Source organism: Mixophyes fleayi, chromosome 4 (genome assembly GCF_038048845.1).
Source record: "Mixophyes fleayi isolate aMixFle1 chromosome 4, aMixFle1.hap1, whole genome shotgun sequence".
In the NCBI taxonomy this organism is placed as follows: domain Eukaryota; kingdom Metazoa; phylum Chordata; class Amphibia; order Anura; family Limnodynastidae; genus Mixophyes; species Mixophyes fleayi.
The window spans coordinates 98016430-98038308 of NC_134405.1; the positions used below are offsets into that span (position 1 = coordinate 98016430).

The 21879-nt window shown below is 38.4% G+C and overlaps 1 protein-coding gene across 1 annotated transcript in view; it reads right to left on the minus strand.

The window, feature by feature from the left end:
* Positions 1-21879, minus strand: part of FES (FES proto-oncogene, tyrosine kinase) — a 104888-nt gene that overhangs the window by 17953 nt on the left and 65056 nt on the right. Inside the window, exons 11-15 of the mRNA XM_075207832.1 lie at positions 19212-19421; positions 17292-17414; positions 15029-15082; positions 13339-13457; positions 1446-1540 (exon numbers count right to left, since the gene is read on the minus strand). Of these exons, the coding sequence (XP_075063933.1) occupies positions 1446-1540; positions 13339-13457; positions 15029-15082; positions 17292-17414; positions 19212-19421 (601 nt within the window). The remainder of the gene's footprint in view (positions 1-1445; positions 1541-13338; positions 13458-15028; positions 15083-17291; positions 17415-19211; positions 19422-21879) is intronic.

Here is a 21879-nt window from a genome sequence, read left to right on the forward strand (position 1 = left end):
AGTCCCTGCCTGTCTGATTCTCAGTTTGCACTACCCCATATGGTTGCTCACTACCTCCTACCGTGTTCTTACCACTCCATTGGGCAATTGTTAATCAACTACTACTAACCAAGCTTAAGTCCTGGGGCAACTGAGTACTGTGGAACAAATTAAGTTCCTTGGAAAGGGGGCTGCTATAGGTTAACATCTCGAGAAGTGGTTCTAGTAGTTGAGGATCACTTGATCAATTAATATAAGTGTATTGAGCTTAGAACCATCACTCCATTACTGACCTGACCTATTTTTTTTTTTATATCTTTTTACAACAATGTATAATTAGTAGGTGTTACAAAGTAATCTAATAGCAGCACATTTCTTCTCACAAATGGGGAGAGTCTATATTAGGGATTAGCTAGGGATAAACTAGACTACTCTCTGTCTGAAGTGTTTTATAACAAATAACAGATTTAATTATATGTATTACAAATGTACTATTAAAATAGTACTATAAAAATGATTATCAGTCCCATTGATGTAATAAATCACTGGTTCTGAGTATTTCTGGGAAATGATAAGCCTTACATTCATTTCATTGCAGTGTATTGTGCTCCTTTTGGGAAAATCACCTATGTATTGTTTGGCAGGAATAATCAGTGCTGTATATTTCAATTATTCACCAATCGCTTATCTTTTTAATAAAAATAACTTTTAACTATGTAATAATAACAGTTCTATTTTAATGAGTATCCTATTGCCATCCTCTACACAGTTCACATAAGACTTGCATGTGTCCTTTCTTTACTCAATCAATCTTCTGACCCCCTGACTAACACTACTGTGTGACTGGGTCATATAGCCCATATATGTAATATGTAGCACTTAACCTCATGTATCAAACTTCCACTCTCCTATAGATTGTAAGCATGCGAGCAGGGCCCTCTTACCTCTCTGTCTGTCTGTATTACCCAGTCTGGTTTTATTACCGTGTTTGTATCCAATTGTGAAGCGATATGGAATATATTGGCGCTATATAAATAAAGGTTAATAATAATAATAATAATAATAATAATAATAATAATAATAATAATAATAATAATTTGTCTCTTTCCTCCTTGTTTTCTCTTGATAAAAGTGTGATAATATATAGTTTACCATTTATTTTTAAATTGAGATAATGTGATCTGAATTAGCTAACTGAGGATAAACATTTGATTTATAAATTATTTGAAGTGCTTAGACTGTGATTAACATACTAACCTGATGCCTTATTCTAAATAGCTGCAGCATAAAACTTCATTTTGGGGACTGCTATTTTGATTGCTACTGCTGTCTGTAGAGATGTCCCTATGATAATATATGAGCTCTGCTGTATTTATGTAAATATGTACTAATCATAGGCTTGTATTAGAGCCTATCACATGATGTACTCACTGTATCTGACTAAATCAGGACAGCATAATACTCACCCTGTACCAGCTCCATGACAATGTAAATGGGATGTTTCTGTGTGCAGACTCCAATTAGTTTGACAATGTTAGGATGACTATATTGCTTCAGTATTCTACACGGAAAGAAGGCAAATGGAAAACAAATTAGATTGCAGCAAAAGCTACTGGATTCTACATTAATGACAGCTACACCCAAATTAATATGTTGTGATTCATTACATTTAAATAATTATAAATTCTGCTGTCAACATTCTTTGTAAAAATACATAACTGCAATTAGAATCTAGGGCCTGATTCATTAAGGATCTTAAATGAAGAGGATTCTTATTTCAGTCTCCTGGACAAAACCATGTTACAATGCAAGGGGTGCAAATGAGTGTTCGGTTTTGCACATAAGTTAAATACGGACTGTTTTTTCATGTAGCACACAAATACTCAGGGCCGCCTTCAGAAAAAATCGGGCCCAGTACAGGCCCCCGTGCCACACCCCCCATGAGCGGGCCCCCCCCATGAGCGCCCCCCCCCCATGAGCAACACATACTTACCTGGGGCCCGCCGCTAATCTCCGCTATTCTGTCTTCAGGCTGGCTGTCACCGTGACAGCCAGGCACCAGGATCCGATCGCAGGGGTGGAGGAATCATTCCCCCTGTGATCATGTGATCTGTCGCAGGCAGAGCACATGATCGCAGGGGGAATGATTCCTCCACCCCTGCGATCGGATCCTGGTGCCTGGCTGTCACGGTGACAGTCAGGCTGAAGACAGAATAGCTGAGACCAGCGTCGGGCCCCAGGTAAGTCTGTGCTAAGCTGTTGTACCGGGCCCCCTGGTGAGCCCGGGCCCGGTACAACAGTACCCCCCGTCCCCCCCTGATGGCGGCCCTGCAAATACTTGATAGCTTATTTGTACACTGAAATTTAAAGTTGATATTTGTGTGTTACATGAAAAAACAGGCAGTATTTAACTTATGTGCAAAACAGAACACTCATTTGCACCCCTTGCAATGTAACATATATGTTTTGTCCAGGAGACTGAAATAAGAATCCTCTTCATTTAAGATCCTTAATGAATCAGGCCCCTAGAGTGTAAAATAAAGTTGTGGGAAGTTTCATTACACAGTATTTCATTCTGCTCTTTGGTGGTTTTCTTGAGCATTAATCACACGGAGTAGAACACCTTTTTTAACATTTATAGGAGAAGGGTTGTTTATTTCAGTTTGCAAAATGGATGTAATAAAAGCCTGAGTGATTTCATAAATACAAAGATATTTTTAAGGTGCAAATAACTACTGCTAGAGCACCAGGAATGGAGTAAGTCTGAGCGTTAGATAGTAGAAGGAGCAGGGTCCAACATCACCATTAAACACACTCGAAGGTAAAATTTGGTCCACCCTTCTATTTAAGTTAAACTACTAAATATTGTTCTTTAGCACCGTACATTGACAACATATAACTCCGGAAAGAAAGGGGACATTGGGACTTCCTTTATCAAAAAATGAAATTTCCTTTAATAAAATATTTAAGTCTATGTGCATTTATATGTGCTGTGTGTATCTCTAACTACACAAGTGGACAAAGTGGGGCATTAAAATTGATCCCAGTGCCACCTGATGACTCACGGTGGCCTAGTGGGTAGCACGGTAGCCTAGTGGTTAGCACCTCTGCCTCACAGCGCTGGGGTCATGAGTTCAATTTCCGACCATGGCCTTATCTGTGTAGAGTTTGTATGTTCTCCCCGTGTTTGCGTGGGTTTCCTCCGGGTGCTCCGGTTTCCTCCCACACTCCAAAAATATACTGGTAGGTTAATTGGCTGCTATCAAAATTGACCCTAGTCTCTCTCTCTCTCTCTCTCTCTCTGTCTGTATGTTAGAGAATTTAAACTGTAAGCTCCAATGGGGCAGGGACTGATGTGAATGAGTTCTCTGTACAGCGCTGCGGAATCAGTGGCGCTATATAAATAAACGATGATGATGATGATGACTCCACCGCTGTCCAGCAGTCATTACAAAATATGGAACTACAGGGGCTTATTTATGAACTTCCTAAAAAGGTTTTTATCATGGTAAGTGCATTTTTTGGTGGATTAAAGTACCCTGTCTATTTATTATTATACGATCCCAGCATTTTCAATAGCAAATTCAGTTGCCATAGGTGTCTATGGGGACTGTGAAAATGCCCTATTTATCAAGCTCTGAAATTTGGAGCTTGATCCCAACAACTAACCACATCTGAAGAAGGGTTATCTAGCTGTTTATACTATGGGGAGAGCATCGCAGGGGAGGGATCTCGGGATCCCTCCCTGCAGGATTTGCGCTCCTCCCCATCGCAAATTGTGCAAAGGCCATTAGAACCTGTAAGTAAACTGATTGGCTGTTCTGTCTGAATAGTTTTAATAAATAGCAATATTAACTAATTTCTTATCATAAATAGACCACTTAGAACCTAGAGAATTGATCTGGGTCAAATAATATGCAGATTACAGTAATAACAGAGTTACTGGATATTTACTAGACTTATATATCACATGACTTCCAGAACAGTAATGAATCTCTGCTAACATGATACTGATTAAAATATAGAGTGCGCTTCACCTTTGGCCAATAAAATATTTAACAACCAAGAACTTTCTGATGAAGTTTGTAAAGTTTTAGTTTCTTTAACAATTTTTTTGAGTTTTCAAATGTTTTCTCGCTTTTGTTCCAGAGATATAAGTATAAAATGCAAACCCTGCTGTGCTACACAACTTTACTTCAATGGGACACATGCTTTTTCCTCACCCAAGATGGTTGAACAAATCGTGGGCATATTGCCAACTGATATGATTGACATGAGCAAACTTTGGGCTAAATTAATAAGCTGCGGGTTTGAAAAAGTAGGGATGTTGCCTATAGCAACCAATCAGATTCTAGCTTTCATTTATTTAGTACCTTCTACAAAATGACAGCTAGAATCTGATTGGTTGCTATAGGCAACATCCCCACTTTTTCAAACCCGCAGCTTAGTAAATCTAGCCCTTTGTCTCTTACACTACAAATGATCAGTCTGTTATCAATGCAACCTAAGGCATTTTCTATTGTTCAAGAAATAATATTACTGAATTGACAAAATGACTAAATTCGCTATAGCCTTAAAACTAGGCAAACCTATGGATCTAAAGACATATGTTATTCACTGTACTTATTAAGGTAAGGTTTTGATACAAATCATCAGTGGTGAGGATCTTTTACAACAAGATGTAGGTTAGCTATTGACTTGACACGGTCAGGGGGCTAGATTTACTAAACTGCGGGTTTGAAAAAGTGGAGATGTTGCCTATAGCAACCAATCAGATTCTAGTTAGCATTTATTTAGTACATTCTACAAAATGACAGCTAGGGGGGTATTCAATTGTTGCTTTTAACGCGCTAAAACAAAAAAAAAAACGAGCGCTCTAAAAATATTAGCGGTAATACGGTAATTACTCGCTAAATTTCATCTCGCAGTGAAATTCAGCGAGTAAACTACCGTATTAACGGTATTTACGCGCATATTACCGTATAAACTGTAATATTTGTCGAGCGCTCGTTTTTTTTTGTTTTAGCGCGTTAAAAGCAACAATTGAATACCCCCCCTAGAATCTTTTACAAACCCGCAGTTTAGTAAACATTCCCCAGGGTAAATATACCCCAGGGTGTTACTAGAGAGAAGAAGGAAATCACATATAGTAACATTGATAATAATGACTTAAAAGTTGTTTTGCTGTTGGGAGAGGGAGAGTATCTGGTGAGCACGATTAAGTTATTTCCCCCAGGGCACAATCACTTTCTATGCTTATTACTTGCATATTTTCACGACTACAAAGTAGCAGAAGTATGTAATGTGAAATGGCACACACTTTCTTAACATTAACAAGATTAAGTATTATTATTATCCTTTATTTGTTAGGCGCCACAAGAGTTCCGCAGCTCCGTACAATGCACAAACAGTAGACAGTACAGGGTAGTACATTACTGACCAGTAAACAAAAAATACTGACACTTCAGGAGCTCCAAGCAGGCTAATGCAGTAGAGATGGAGCAGAAGAGCTGGTAAGGACACAAGAGGGAGGAGGGCCCTGCTCAATGAGCTTACATCCTAAGGGAGGGTGAACAAAACTCAGATACAGAGGGAGTATCTAGGTAAGTGCCCTTGTCTTGAGGCATTTGTAATCTCTTTATGCTGAAGTAGCCTGCATACAGGAAACACATTTTAAGAAAAAAAACAAGCATTGAGTAAAGTCATACATTCTATTCAACAACACATACCAAGACGGTTGGAGTGTCTGTGAAGAGGGATAGCCCTTTTTCAAAATCTAATAGCCAATATAACTTTGACATTGTCCAGACAATCCAGTTCTGGTATGTGATACCATTAAAACCGTAATAAGAGACACATTACAGCGTGACAAAAATTTTATAAAAGCATTGCAGAGGCTAAAAAGCAATTGATAATCTGCAGTAAAAACTTAGCTGCTAATAACTTCCATTACTTGCAGAGAAAGTTCCAAATTCAAGGTCCCTCTCCCTATATGAACAAAGACTGTTAGAAATAGTAAGTATTTCACATCAGACCTGATAAGTCAATATTAACCAACAAGGTTAATTTTTGAAAACCACAAATTGTCACAGTGCTAGATGATCCTAGGAGAGAAACTCTCTACTGGTGTAGCTATCAGAGACACACCACGACCGGCCAAGTCCTCACCTCTATGCAGCCTTTATAAGGACCAAAAAAAAGGATTTCTCTAAATTTCATTGATTAAAAAAATCTGTTGGAACCGGTTCACACGGTTTTGAGTCAGTTCACACGTGTATGAACCTGCTTCAACACATTCAAGCTTAACTTGATCCATGTGAATGGATCTTAATTGGGGAGGCCAACAGTGAACTTTGAACACAATCTGCTAATTGTCAAACTTCAAACATTGTAGTGTTTGCAGTTCAAAGAGGAAAAAAAAAGTTAAAATACTTTTTACTATTTTAAAAATATTATTTAAATAGTGTTTAAAAATAAACAATACTTGAAAACAATAATTTCAACACAATAGCGAATCTCGAACACAATCGGCAAACATTAAACTTCTAACCAGAGACACAAATTGTGAACCACAAATTCGAATCAGGTAAAGTGGCAATTGTACTGCAAACATGTTTGTCATAACTGGACCCATGAAATTTGATTGATTCTAAATTTGCGAGCATATCTAGTAATGCCAAGTAAAGGATTATGATCTGAGGTCTCTGAACATCCTTATAAAAATGGAGGAGTTACACAAAGCATTAGGAACATTAAGGTTGGAAAAGACCCAAACCTGAATGGCCTATCCAGCTGTGTTTATGTATTACTTAGAACCAATTGTTCCTTCATCTGGTTGGAATTTTTAAGTGGAATATATGTGGTGAATGGCATATTAAATTCAAGTGATCTATTATAAACTAGAGTTCGAGCCAAACTGGATAAAGGCCCTTATGAACTAATCTCTTGCTGTACAGTATGTATATTAAATATGGATTTTAAATTGCTTACGAAGACAATCATGGAGAGACTGTTGTGGACTTTCGGAGACAGGCAGCTTATAGATTGATTTGATTTATACCCTTACTCCAGTCAGTATTCTGTGCTAAACTGTTCTAACTATAGAACAAATATTGAACATTAACTTGAGAGACACTTAGGATTTATTAATTGATATTCTGGCTTTGGGAGACAACAGTTTGTCTCTCCCAGAGTAGGAATGTGGCTTGGGGCTGTCTGAGAATCCTAAATTTGGGTCCTTCCTGGACTGGGATTGTGAGAAGTCTTTTTTTTTTTAAAGACTTTATTTTTGCAAAGATCAACAATTAACATCAGGCAATGATGTAGTGGATAACAAACAGCACATGAACTCAAAGAACATAGCACAATGGGTAAATACACTTTGCATAGGTAAGAATGAGTGGGTGCAAGAACACAATAAATGTCCATCTGATAAACTGGTAGATATAGGCGCTGAGACAGTTTTATCATACAGGAAAAAAGAGAAAATGGAACAAAGAGGTTGGACAGTATTGTCTAAGAAGGAGGCTATATGGAGAACCGCTAGGAAGAAAAAAGCAACAAAACAGGAAACCGAAGAAAGAAGAAAGAGAGAGGAGGGGTGGGACAAATGGTAAAGGGAAGGCTCCAGGTGGGACAATGCTAAGAAAGTAAAAATCACGTTAAAAAGGGGATTTGAATATGGAAGTAGGAGGCCCATGGTGCCCATAATTTGTTGAGCGATTTGGATGTATTGCGAATAACACTGGTCATATATTACATTTTATATGTGTACCAGATTCTACCAATGATCGTCTGTAGTGTTGGAGCATGGGGCTGTTTCCAATCAGTGGCTATTTAACATAGGGCAGCAAAGACTAAGGGCTAGATTTACTAAACGGAGGGTTTGAAAAAGTGGAGATATTGCCTATAGCAACCAATCAGATTCTAGCTGTCATTTTGTAGGATGCACTAAATGAATGAAAGCTAGAATCTGATTAGTTGCTATAGGCAACATCTCTACTTTTCCAAACCCGCCGTTTAGTAAATATACCCCTAAGTGTCTAAACATCTTTATTTGGTGGACAGTAGAAGATGGAATCCCAAGAGAGAGGAGGAAGAACCTGGGGGGAAGGGGATATCAATTTGCAATTATTGGGATACGAAGTTCCATAAAGAATGGGGCTAGCATGGGGCATTGCCACCATATACTGTATGAAGGAAGGAACCATCCATCGCACAACCTCTCCAGTGACTACTGGACGAGTCAGGGAAAATTTTATGTAGCTTAGTTGGAACCAAATACCAACGATACAAAAGTTTATATGAGTTTTCTTTTAACTTTACACAGATTGAGCTTGAAGCAGTATTAGTTCTTATTTCCTTCCAGTCCTCATTATCCAGGCCCCCCCCAAATCCTCCTCCCAAGCCAGTTCATGTGAGTCTCGATCACCTGTGTCTGGAACCCTAAGTTCCCAATACAGAAGGGATATGAGGCCTTTAGCAGTGAACCACCAAAGGGAAAGCAACTCAAAAAAGGTCAATGGCCTGGCACCCAAACTTGATTTGTAAGTGGAATGAAAATTCCTTAGTTGTAGATACTGAAAGAAATGTGTGTTGGGTATAGCAAAATTTGTTTCTAGGTCATCAAATGAAGGGAAGGAAAGGTCCCTGGTGTTATCATTGAGATAGCGAACACCTTTCAGTTTCCAAGGTTCAACAGATGACAATATACAACCTGGTGGAAACTTAGGATTGTCAAAGAGTGAAAAACTATCAAGATTCCTCTATGAGAAAGTTACAAGTGAATGGAGAAATTACTACAGTATGTGATGGAAGAAAAGTTTTTTTAAAAACTGTGCTAAACTTTATGCAGTATCTTCACGTGTTGCATTCTGTAGAAATATTCCCAAAAATCTATTTATATATGAGAGCTGAAATGTGGTCTTAAGAATTGAAGCGTTATATTTCTGGCACCTTGCTGCTCAATAGCAATGTTAAAGTTTAAAAACGTTCACCCCATGAGAGGCATGCAATATGACTGCTCGTTCCTGCTTTGCCTGACTGATTTTTATTGTTACAGAATAATATTTTAAATGGATGGTTAGAGGGCCCACCATTGCCAAATATTCTTAAGCTATTACAGATGACATTCAAACGCCAAATGATTTGTGTAAAAAAAAAACCTATTCAAACAACATAGTGGCCATATAATCAGTGGCTGCTGGTAAAAGAGATAGCTAATGTTATATGTCCCAAGATATAACCTCTTTGCAATGGCTGATGCTTGTAGTGTACTTGGGGGGATGTTAAGTGGTTTGCAATCTTGACCCTCCAATGCTTCTTTTGGATTGAAATAAAGAAAATAGTTGGAAAACAAAAAAAGTAATAAAAGCATAGAAAATAGTGCATCAAACTGTCTAGCAGGCAGGAAAGTTTCAGATAGGTGACTCAAGTGTTCTGTGTCTAGAATGATATTCCATGCTTCAAGTTTCCCATTTGAAAGGACACAAGCAATAGAACTTGGAGTGAAACTGAGTTTCATATTAAATATGAAAGATTGTTTTAACATGTGTCCCTTGGTCCATTTGCTATTTGAAATTTTAGCTAAATGTACTTATTCTGACTGTGCTACTAGAATACAACTGGTTGAGCTGCCTCTTCTGCACTATGTTGAAGATGTCTGTTTATTATTATTATTATTATTATTATTATTTATTAGACTTGTTGGTCCATGTACACGAGAGTTAATAAACTTTACTCTATTCTTCATCAAGTTATCTGAAATTAAAAACAGCTAGGTCACAATGATTAGAGGTGGGGGAACAAGTTAGTACAATCTGAACCTGTACCCAGGAGTGTGAGCCTAGCAAACAGGATCAGAGCCACTGGTAGAGCACAGAAGGGAAGACACAGGTGAGCTGGTGGCTTAAATAATGAGTAGAGGAGGACATGAGGGAAGAGGGCCCAGCTCGTGAGAGCTTACAATCATAGGAGAGCAGCATAGGAGACCTCTTGGAGACAGGTGTGAGAGAAGGTAATGATTGAGGATGAGATTGCAGAACAGAGAGGGGGTGGGTGTGTGGAGGGAGATAAGGCTGGAGATTTAAGGGGGAAGGATTGAGTGAGGGCTTTATAGGGATTGAGAACTGGGCTCGTTAGCGGAAAGGCAGCCAGTATAGCAATGGCAGAGAGAGGAGGCAGATGCAGAGTGGTGGGAAAGGAAAATAACACAGACAGCAGCGTTGAGAATGGACTGGAGTTGGGAGAGGAGGGAAGGCCAGAGAGAAAGAGGTTACAATAGTCCAGATGAGAGATGACAAGGGAGTGGATGCGGTCTTGGTTGCTTCCAGGGTGGAAAAAGGGTCTGATCCTGGAGATGTTTTGAAGGTGGAAGTGGCATGTTTGGGAGAGGTATTAAATGTGGGGAGTGAAAGTGAGGGTGGAGTCGATGATAACTCCTAGACAGGAACTTGTGGGACTGAGGAAAGGGTCATGTTGTTGATGGATAGAGAGATGGGTGGTGGAGAAGGGACTCAGTAGGGTGGGAAGTTGATGAGTTTAGTTTATTTGTGGAAGGGCAGGGACATCCAAGAGGAAATAGCAGAAAGACAGCTGGAGACACGAGAGAGGGGGAGAGGTCATGGGAGGAGATGTAGATCTGAGTGTCATCAGTATATTCATGTTTAATGTAAATAATTACAGTATTTTGTGTGCTATGTATCATCGAAACAATAAAAATTGATTATACATAACCTCATCGCACTGCATATCACAGCACAATGTGAATGAGTTACATCCTTGTCATAGATAGCCTCTAATTGCTTTAGTAACAGAAATGCCATTTTCAGATACAACTAAATGACTGTATAGTTAACTGTTTTATTGCCCCACATTCCTTAGTAATATGATAATGATATTTAACTCTATTAAAAGAAAAACTAGATACATAATCGGAGATTGTATATACGTATTTATTAATGGCTAAATTATATTATTTTAAAGAGATTTGCTGAATGGAAGATGCCATGATGTCTCATGTCAAAGAGGATGTTACTGTACTAGATGGCAGACTTTTTTCTCTTATTGACTTGAGCTGTATTATATTATATAGTGATCTGTATTATATTATATAGTGAGCTGTATTATATAGTGAGCTGTATTATATAGTGAGCTGTATTATATTACATAGTGAGCTGTATAATATTATATAGTGAGCTGTATTATATAGTGAGCTGTATTATATTACATAGTGAGCTGTATAATATTATATAGTGAGCTGTATTATATTATATAGTGAGCTGTATAATATTACATAGTGAGCTGTATTATATAGTGAGCTGTATTATATAGTGAGCTGTATATATTACATAGTGAGCTGTATAATATTATATAGTGAGCTGTATTATATAGTGAGCTGTATTATATAGTGAGCTGTATTTTATTATATAGTGAGCTGTATAATATTATATAGTGAACTGTATTATATAGTGAGATGTATTATATAGTGAGCTGTATTATACAGTGAGCTGTATTATATTATATAGTGAGCTGTATAATATTATATAGAGAGCTGTATTATATAGTGAGCTGTATTTTATTATATAGTGAGCTGTATAATATTATATAGTGAACTGTATTATATAGTGAGATGTATTATACAGTGAGCTGTATTATATTATATAGTGAGCTGTATAATATTATATAGAGAGCTGTATTATATAGTGAGCTGTATTTTATTATATAGTGAGCTGTATAATATTATATAGTGAACTGTATTATATAGTGAGATGTATTATATAGTGAGCTGTATTATATTATATAGTGAGCTGTATAATATTATATAGAGAGCTGTATTATATAGTGAGCTGTATAATATTACATAGTGAGCTGTATTATATAGTGAGCTGTATTATATTACATAGTGAGCTGTATAATATTATATAGTGAGCTGTATTATACAGTGAGCTGTATTATATTATATAGTGAGCTGTATAATATTATATAGAGAGCTGTATTATATAGTGAGCTGTATTTTATTATATAGTGAGCTGTATTATATTATATAGTGAGCTGTATTATATAGTGAGCTGTATTATATTATATAGTGAGCTGTATAATATTATATAGAGAGCTGTATTATATAGTGAGCTGTATTTTATTATATAGTGAGCTGTATAATATTATATAGTGAGCTGTATAATATTATAAAGTGAGCTGTATTATATAGTGAGCTGTATTATATTATATAGTGAGCTGTATAATATTATATAGTGAGCTGTATAATATTATATAGTGAGCTGTATTATATAGTGAGCTGTATTATATAGTGAGCTGTATTATATTATATAGTGAACTGTATAATATTATATAGTGAGCTGTATTATATAGTGAGCTGTATTATATTACACAGTTAGCTGTATTATATTATATAGTGAGCTGATTATATTATATTATATAGTGAGCTGATTATATTATATTATATAGTGAGCTGTATTATATAGTGAGCTGTATTATATTACACAGTTAGCTGTATTATAAAGTGAGCTGTATTATTATAATATATAGTGAGCTGTAAAGTAGTAACAATAGACAGCAGGAAGGATTCCATAAACACAGATGATGTTAGTAAACTCAGTGAGACAGACTTTCTGAGATGATAAATTGCTGCATTCTCATTGCAGACAGGTAAATCAAGTGAATCATTTCTTGAATAAAGAGAAAATAAAGAGAACCCACAGAAATACTGTAGAATCCTGGGAATCATTTTATATTTTGTTTTACTTACTCTCTACATAACTGGGAGTGCAGCCAAGAGTCTGCCCTGTATAACCTCACCTATATGGCATGTGTATGGGCTCTTCCTCTTTCTTGTATACTGGGGACACAGTAAGTCAGCGGATAAGAGCAATAAATGTTAGGTGAGTAATGCTGATGGTGAAGATAATTTTCTACATGCTAAGTTGATCTCTAGGCAACAATTGTTTAGGGTGGTAAAAGAACAACTGCTCAGCAAGTCTTTGTTATGTCAAAGATCAGCAATACTCTGTCTTCCAGACTCAGAGCTCACAGCTTGTTCCGGTTTACATGACACAGATGAGAAATTAATCAATATTAAGGTGTCCACTGATTGTAATTTGATATACAATCTCAGCGCCAAATGATCCAGCAGGCTGCACTTACAGATGACTCTACATGCTGTTACTGTGTCAGATCAATGAGCATTGTCTGGATTTGTCAGTTAAGCTATAGCTATTGAATAAAATTAATGGAAGTGAAGAAAGGAGAAAGTGCAGCTTGCCTGGAACACTGATTTTTATCTATAGAGGAAAGGTTAATTAGATTCCATAAGGTTAGATAGGCACATATTGGTGTCCCTACCTGGCTTCCGACAGAAACTTGTCCTTCAAGTCTGGTGGCAAAGTTTCCCGGCAAGTTTTAACTGCAACTGGAGTGTTATCGGCAAGAAGACGTCCACTGAACACCTCACCAAAATTACCCTGTACAAGATAAAAAAAATAATACTCAGAAATTAATGACAAAGTCTCTGGTACATGGGAGATTACAGGGCCTATTTATAAAAAAAACGTCTGAAGCTGATTTAGTAGGATTAAGCCAAAATTAAATATTTGGTCTATTTATGAAGACTCTAACTACTCTAGAGTTTTGAATGCTGCCACTGTCCATATACTTCTCTATGGGGATGGTGAAACAGGCTGATTCATCAAACTCCCTAAAGCTTTTCAGATTTGCCCTTGTTTGTTAACGTGAGATGGCGTTAGCAGCTTTTAACTAGGAATGAATTCACTGATGCTTCCAGAGCAACTGCTGCAGGGACAAGGGTCTGTTTGCTGCTGAATGTAAGAAAACTGAACAGGAAAATGAAATATATATATTAAATGAACTTAAGATGTTTTGCGTAATGCGAGCGACAAAACTATACATAGGCCAGGTAAGTGTTCACCAGGACAGCTGTTTATCAGAGGCGCTGTCCAGGTTGAACGCTAATGATCAATTGCTGCGAACATCATTTCTTATCGCTGGGATATGCCGCGATAAGAAATGATAAATAACAGGTAGGAAAGGTGGTGGATCGTAAATATCCCCCTATGTCTACAAGAAACATTGCTTTAGTAAGGCCAGGGCTGGATTAAAGGAATGGAGGCCCCTGGGCTAATGGGGCCCCCACCCCAAGCACTTACCTCTTTCTGTTGTCCTGTCACTGCAGTCCTTCCGCAGCGCCCTGTAAGCTCCTTACTGAGGAGATCTCGTGAGAGTGACACTCACAAGATCTCCTCAGTAAGGAGATTACTGAGCGCCACGGAAGGACTGCAGTGACAGTGCTCTCATCATTGATTGGCTGGGGGCGTCCCCGCCCTTGCACCAATCATTAATCCCGCTGAGCACTGTCAAGGACCCCCTGGATGCCCAAGGCCCCTGGGCTGTAGCCCAGTTAGACCTCGGGGTAATCTGGCCCTGAGTAAGGCTAACATTATGTTTCTCAAACATTATAACTATAACAACACGGTCTTAGAACTGACTTTTATAATATCTCTATCTAGAGGTTATACACATGGTAAATTAGCCCTACAAGACACTACAGCTCTTACAAAGTAAAGTACCAGCTCGTTGCTCCAGTACAGACAGCTCATACTTGTCAATGGTCCCAGCTTTTATTAATATAGCTCAGCAACACACAGCCTTTGAGCTATATTAATGTCAAACTGAGGCTTTCCTCATTCTTTAAATACAGCATATTGTAAATGTTACAATTGGCTCATGCTTAATAAACAAATATGATCTCCATGGTAAGTAGATAGATTACTTATCTGAGACATTAATAAACAACTTGGCGACGCTTGTGAGAATTACTTTTCAGATAATTACTTTTACAGCGGGCTAAATAATATTATTTACACTTGATATTTTGATACAGCACATTTAATTAAATGATGTCTCTCTAATTAGGCTCTGTTTGCTCTTTTCATTGCTATTTGTTTTATAATGTTATTATCAGCTGCCATCAATATTATGTATTTTAATGAGTTTGAATCAAGGAAAGCTAACAAACCCGTCCAATCTTTTCTCCCAGGATGACTTCTTCATGCTCCAGCACCCATTTGTCCTGTTATGGAGTTAAAGTGAGAGTAAAGAAAATTATATTTCATTGTAGCTGACCACATCAAACACATCTTGGGTGTTATTAGCTTATTCAGGTTTAGTCTGGCTGTTTTTTCAGTTCCCTGAAAACTTTTCCCCATGTTTTTTCCCAACATGGGGAACAGCTACTCTCAGTAGTTCTCAGGGATGTGCCTATAATGAGGATACTACCTCAGACAGCCAGGATGGGGGGCCCAAAGGGAATTAATTTTAAAATTGTGAATTTACTTTAGGAGTGAATATATTAGTGGTACCTTACTGGTAGATCTAATAATATGCAGGGCATAAAATGTATACAGTTCTGCTGGAACATGGTTGAAGTGATATTCAGCACCGTTTTCTTATGTCCTCACTGAAATTGGCCTATGGTGCCTAAGTTCTGAAGAGCTGTGACCTGCATGAATCAGGACATTTGTCCTTCTGCGTTGAGGACTGCTGAATCACGCGGCACTTGGAGAAGTTTTGGGGGACACAGAAGCAGACAGCTCGGTAGAGGTATGAGCAGTTCGGCGGTCCAAGTGAATGAGGGGGGATGGAAGATATTATGAGGATGAGGGATTAATGATGGAGGCTAGACGGGTAAATAATAAAGGTTATGTTTAGTGATAGAGAAAACTGATGACAGAGGATGGCAGGTTAATGACAGAGGATTAATGAGGCAGAATGGAGGGATTAAACATGGATAGGGTAATGATGATTGATGCAGAGGTTAATTATATAAGATTGGGGTTAAGATTGAAGCAGGAAGATGAGGAGGTTAATGAAGACGAGGAGGTTAGTGATGGCTACAAGGATGAGGTTATTTATTATTACAATGATGAAGGGGAGATGTTGGGGGCATGGTGATGATGATGAGGGTGACAGGATGCCAGTAGTGGTGTAGGAGCTATATTGATAGTGGGGTTATGAGGAGAGGAGGATAATGAACGGGGCAATGAGATGGAGAAGGGGATTGGGTGGAGGGAGGGAAATGGTGTTGGTGAAGGAAGACAGAAGAGTGGTGGATTAGGGAGAGATGGTTTTGAGGTACAGAGAAGGAAAAGAGAACCCAATGAAGGCAAAAAGGACAAAATGAAAAGCAAAAAAGGCCACGAGAGGAGAATGAAGCAAAGAGGACCAATAAGGAGATAGGACAGGTCTGTGGAGAGAAGGGAAACTTGGGAGAGGAGAGTACCTATATATATTTATGTTTGTGTTAATGTACATTGCGGCTAATGTCACAACTATTGTTTTCATAATGATAAATCTCAAATTTAGATAATATACAACGTAGTAGCCAGATCTGTGTGTGCCTGAGCACCTCCAAAATTTGTGCTGTCCCCAGCCTCTAATCGTGGCATAGAATTTTTCAGCTCTTTCTGAGGGAGGATAATGTGAGAACCCCAATCATTTTAAAATGTTTAAACATAAGCTGTAGCATATACATTTATACTGCACGAAATTTTCTCCAACACCATCCCTTATAATTCATTTTTCATTTCCCACAACCAGCATCATACTCCCCTGTAATTCATTTTTCCTCTTCTGGTCTTCCCCTTGCCTGTTATTCAATTCCTAACACTCTCCCATGTAATTTAATTCTCCACCACCATTTCAATAGTAATTCACCCCCCCATCTCATGTAATTCACCCCCTCCCCCTGTAATTTATTATCCCAGTAATTAATTCTCCCTCGTCTTCCCTATGCTTTCCCCCTGCTACACTGTCTCCCTCTCCCCAATTCATTCGCCCTCTCCATCTGTGATTCAATTTCAAGTTAATGTATGTTAGTTCCTACTCTGGGATTTTATTCTCTGTCAGTTACTGACCTTTGAGCCCAGGCTAATCATAACCAATGCAGCATAAATACACAACAATTGTTCCTGTCACTATGGGATTACATAAGGCATATACCAATGTTATTGGTGTCAAGACCGTGGTGCAAGAAAATATTATTACTTCTCTTGAGATAAATAGGATATTGTTGTTCAAGACTTCACTGCACTGACATTTACTTATCTACCTATTAATAAAAAACAAAGCACAAATACTGTACAAACTAAATGCTTCATGTGTCCAAGAAATCCTACTTATCCTACATGATATCTGGCAAGCTTAATTGTAGGTGCAGGTGGGAGTACGGGAGGGTCTAGTAAAGACGACGGTTAGCAGAGAGAACTTAAAGAATATTTTACCTTAACAATGGCTTTAATCAGGATAACACCGCTCTTCTTGGTGACCATTTGCTTGGTTTTCATGAAATGATCAATTAGCATTGGAATAGTTGGCAAGGCTTCTCCTTCCAATCTGTAGAGATTCTTTTAAATGAAAATAAAAGGGCTCAGAGTACTCAGAACTCATTGGAAAGTACTACTACACTAACATATGCTCAGTGTATTAAAACAAGTTTTCAGAATGTACACAGTAACAATGATGCTACTGTCTGTGATACTGGTATAATCAAACTAAACCTCGTTACATGTACAGATTTAATTCTATTATTTCACTGGAATATGACTTGTTTGGTCCATTTTTATGCAGCTTTAAAGTCCCAATGGCATTGCTCTTATCTCACAAACACTTAGTGGTATATTTACTAAACTGCAGGTTTGAAAAAGTGGAGATGTTGCCAATAGCAACTAATCAGATTCTAGTTATCATTTATTTAGTATACTCTACAAAATGACAGCTAGAGTCTAATTGGTTGCTATAGGCAACATCTCCACTTTTTCAAACCTGCAGTTTAGTAGATATACTCCTTAATGCCAATACACATCTTTATTTCTCCTTTTAGTATTTAGATCAGGCCAACCTGTGGCTCCCCAGGTGTCATATAACTACAAATCCAAGCCTGATATAGATCATGGCTAGTACTCCAATTCACTTGACTCAAAAGTGTTTGCCCGACTGCTAAATGAGATATAAATGTCTCTAGCCAGAATACTATTGTGGATTAGGTGATTTATGACTTTCAGCTGTCATCAGTGTTTAATGTTAATTTGCATCTATATGTCTGCTGAATTGTGCATTTGCCACTTACAATGGTGGATGCTAGCAACAATCTACTTGCAAATTGTGCCTTCTGAATTTACTCAATATCAGCACTTGACTATTATATGCTTTGCATGCCTCTATTGTAGTTTTACTGCAAATTTATTCCACCGCCACTAGGATACATTCATCCAAATATGAAGGTCCAGCCCCAGTGAGCCATCAATCTGGCACTTGTAGGTTGGATTTGTTGATTATATATATATATATATATATATATATATATATATATATATATATATATATATATATATATATAAAAGACGGACTGATTAGGCATATACAAAAGACATCTACATTTTGTAAACTGTAAGCATAAAGCTGTACAGCAAGCAAAAGCAGTTTCATATATTCCATACCAATTAGCTGCATAGTGATGTGGTAACCTAGCAGGGAACAGCAGCAGACAGGTATACAGATATAGCATTAGGTATATGTTTAATTACTAAAACATGTTGAGGATTCAAACAAGGCGAAAACAGTAAAGGTGAAGAGGTGACATAGTTTTGCCATCTGCTATGAGAGTGCCCAAGAGTGGAAAATCTCTGCTATGCTGTAGTGCACAGTATCTGTAACACAGGTGTAACTGTTCCCTTATTGGCCCCAGATTAGGAATATGTGGGTTGTCCCTAATTAATAAGTAGTGTCCCAGTACCTTATTGATCTGTTAATCATAGCTAGAACCTGGATGGCTGCAGATGGTCCTAGTTTACATAAGTGGGTGTCTCTACTTAATGACACAAATGGGCACAAACATTTGGTCAACACCAGCAAAAATGGTATACAAAAATACAACCATATCTGGTTGATGTGGGCAAAATTCTGGTATGCTATAGGATCTCTGGGTACAGAAGCGGATCGGTTGCCTTCCTGGGTGCCTAATCTTAGCTTTAGCCTTGTGCATACTCTATATGTTTATGTTGTAGCCATTTTATTATATTGTGAAAAGTACATCTTCATTGGGATGTTGGTATCTGATATATAGTGTATAGCTTAGTACAGGTGCAATATAAGTCAGTGTAACCAAGTGTAGTATTGCGTGTGGAGGGAAAGCAGTTACTTACATCTATACACTGAATGATGAAATGCCTCGGCTGTCCTTCCCACAGTACTGACAAGACATATTCTTGTTTCCCTTGGCTTTCACGAACAAGGAAATCCCCATTGTTGGTTAACAAACCAAGGGCCTCGGTTCGTGGAATGGCGCCATGGTACCAGTTCTGTTGACTGAGCGGCTTGTTGACATCTAGAACTATTGGTAAAAGGGGTGGAAGCTGTGCGGAATAAAACAAATTAATCAGTTATAGTGATTATAGTGCCCACTTAAATACGTAAATCATTATATGCTTTTTAGTAAAAAACAAAAAAAACCCTTATCAAAGGCCTGTGAATTCGTAATTTGAAATTGTATAAACGGAAACGATTTTATACTGTGCAGTGTTCATTAAGGTAATTAGCATATACAGGGGTAAGACAGAAAGTATTTGTGTAATTGTTTGGAAACTAATACATCAACACAATTGTTGATTCAGTCCTGCAGGAAATTGAATGTTAAAAAACGTCTACAATGGCAGTTCTCTTTTTAGCAGCGACTTTGAGAATTTGCTTGTACTTGGTATAGTTGACACATAACCTGCTATTTCTCCACTGAAAGAACTATGATAAGAGAAACAGGAACTGCAAAGAGATGTGTCTGTCTGCGCTTATAGAAAAGTGCACACACCAAGAATTCTCCTAATAACCTCCAGCCAGCAAGGCTGCTATTGTAGAACGGATGTAACTCAGTAAAGAGGAACAAATGATGACTTTCAAAGAAATCATTAGATGACAGCTACATGGGGTTTCAATACATACATTTTTGTCTTGTGTGTTCAGCTTTTATTTTTCATCACTCAGATGTTATATCACCTTCAAAGGCTAACTTGTCAAATATATGTAGACTTAAAGTACACATGTCAACTACACACAGTGGACCTCATTTACAAAGCACACTGGATGTGCACCGCAAATCACTTTGGGTCACCTAGGTGGTCCACCCGGAGCACTTCAACGCGCACGTCTACTTTATGGTACTCGGAGATGCCACCGCAAAATAGAAGTGTGTCTAGATTTATGGTGTGGATAACTGAAGGGGCGCACTGTGCAAAACTGTAAGCATCACATAAGAACAACCTCCTACCACTTTAGAGTCATCCCTTTCATTATATTAAACATTTTTCCCAAAATATGTTTTGTGGCTTCTATTAATCATGTAAGTGAGGGAACATCTCTGTCTTTATTTTATTTGCCACTTTTGTGCCTGACGATTTGCTTTACATTGGGCAAAGTACATCTAGATATTGGCTTTGCCACCAAACTGCAAAAGTACCGGATGAAACCCATTATATACATCACAGTTTCACTCTTCGTATATGAGGCTTAGGGAGACAGTCATTTTGTGGATACATTACTATTTATGAGAATGCAGCCTATACATTCACTAGGAAGTAGATGGGTGTCTCAGCGATGACACAAGAACTAAGTGAATAGGCCGGCTGCATTCTTCAGCACCAGTTATCTCATAACTTTGCCATCCTACCTGTCATCGTATTCTCTCATTGCACAGTGCACAGTCCAAGTTCAGATTGTATTTGTAGCAGGATGGAAAATCAGGTTGGCTGAAGACCCCATCGAGATGTGTTTATGGTCATTGGTCAGTCTTTTTGTAGTAAGGTCAGTGGTCAAAGTGGAAATGTAGAAATGGTGGTATAGCAATTTTGAAGTGGCGGTATGGAGAATTTTATGGGAATGTAAGTGAGTGGAATGTTATAGTGCTACAATGAAGGCAGTAGGAGAAGTGGTGGTATGGAGAAGTGGTGGTATGGTGTGCCACCGTATGCTACACCCCCACTTCCATCACTGAGTAGAATAGTGTAGGAAATCAATTCCCATCCCAATCAGATCACTGATTGTTGTAATTCAGTCCGATCTGTCTGTGACAGGATGGATGGCCTACGCCACCCTGTCTGTTGTTTCTGGGAACCGCCCGGGCTTACTTTTCCACCGTTCCCTTTCGTTATCCCAAATGCGACCTCTTGCCACATTAGGAGGGCCTTACAAATGCTGCCACCACTGGACTCCTTACCGGCATCCAGAACCGGGTTCTTTCTGGGTAACCAACGCTGCAAGTGTACCCCGTTACTGGTGTACCTGGGCTGGTACCCCTGATCTCTTCCTATAGATCAGGGTTGCTGTGGATAGATCCCCCTGGCCTATCCAGGGCCGCCGAGAGGGGGGGGAGCGGGTACATTTTACCCGGGCCCGGCCATGCCAGGGGGCTCGGGCCGGGCCCTCTCCGCTAATTTAATTTTTTTTTTATTTTTTATTTTGCGATTGTTTTTTTTTTTTTTTTTCCGCGGGCGGGGGGTATTCGTTGGTGGGGGGAGCTGGAAGAAAAAAAAACCAAAAAAACCCGATACTCACGTGATCGCGCGGCGCCGTGTCCCTCCTCTCCTCTTCTCCATTCACACTGCCGGGTGTGACGTCATCAAGTCACGCCTGTCAGTCAGTGAGGAGCGCCAGCATGAAGAAAGAAGACAGAAGAGGAGACAGAAGAGAAGGAAAGAAGTTGACAAAAGGTAAGTAAAGAAACGGAGAGGCAAGGGGAGGAAAACAAAGAGGGACAGTACTATAAAGAAAGGGGAGAGAGAAACAGAGGAGGAAAAAAAGCAGAGAGCCACAGAGGAATAAAAA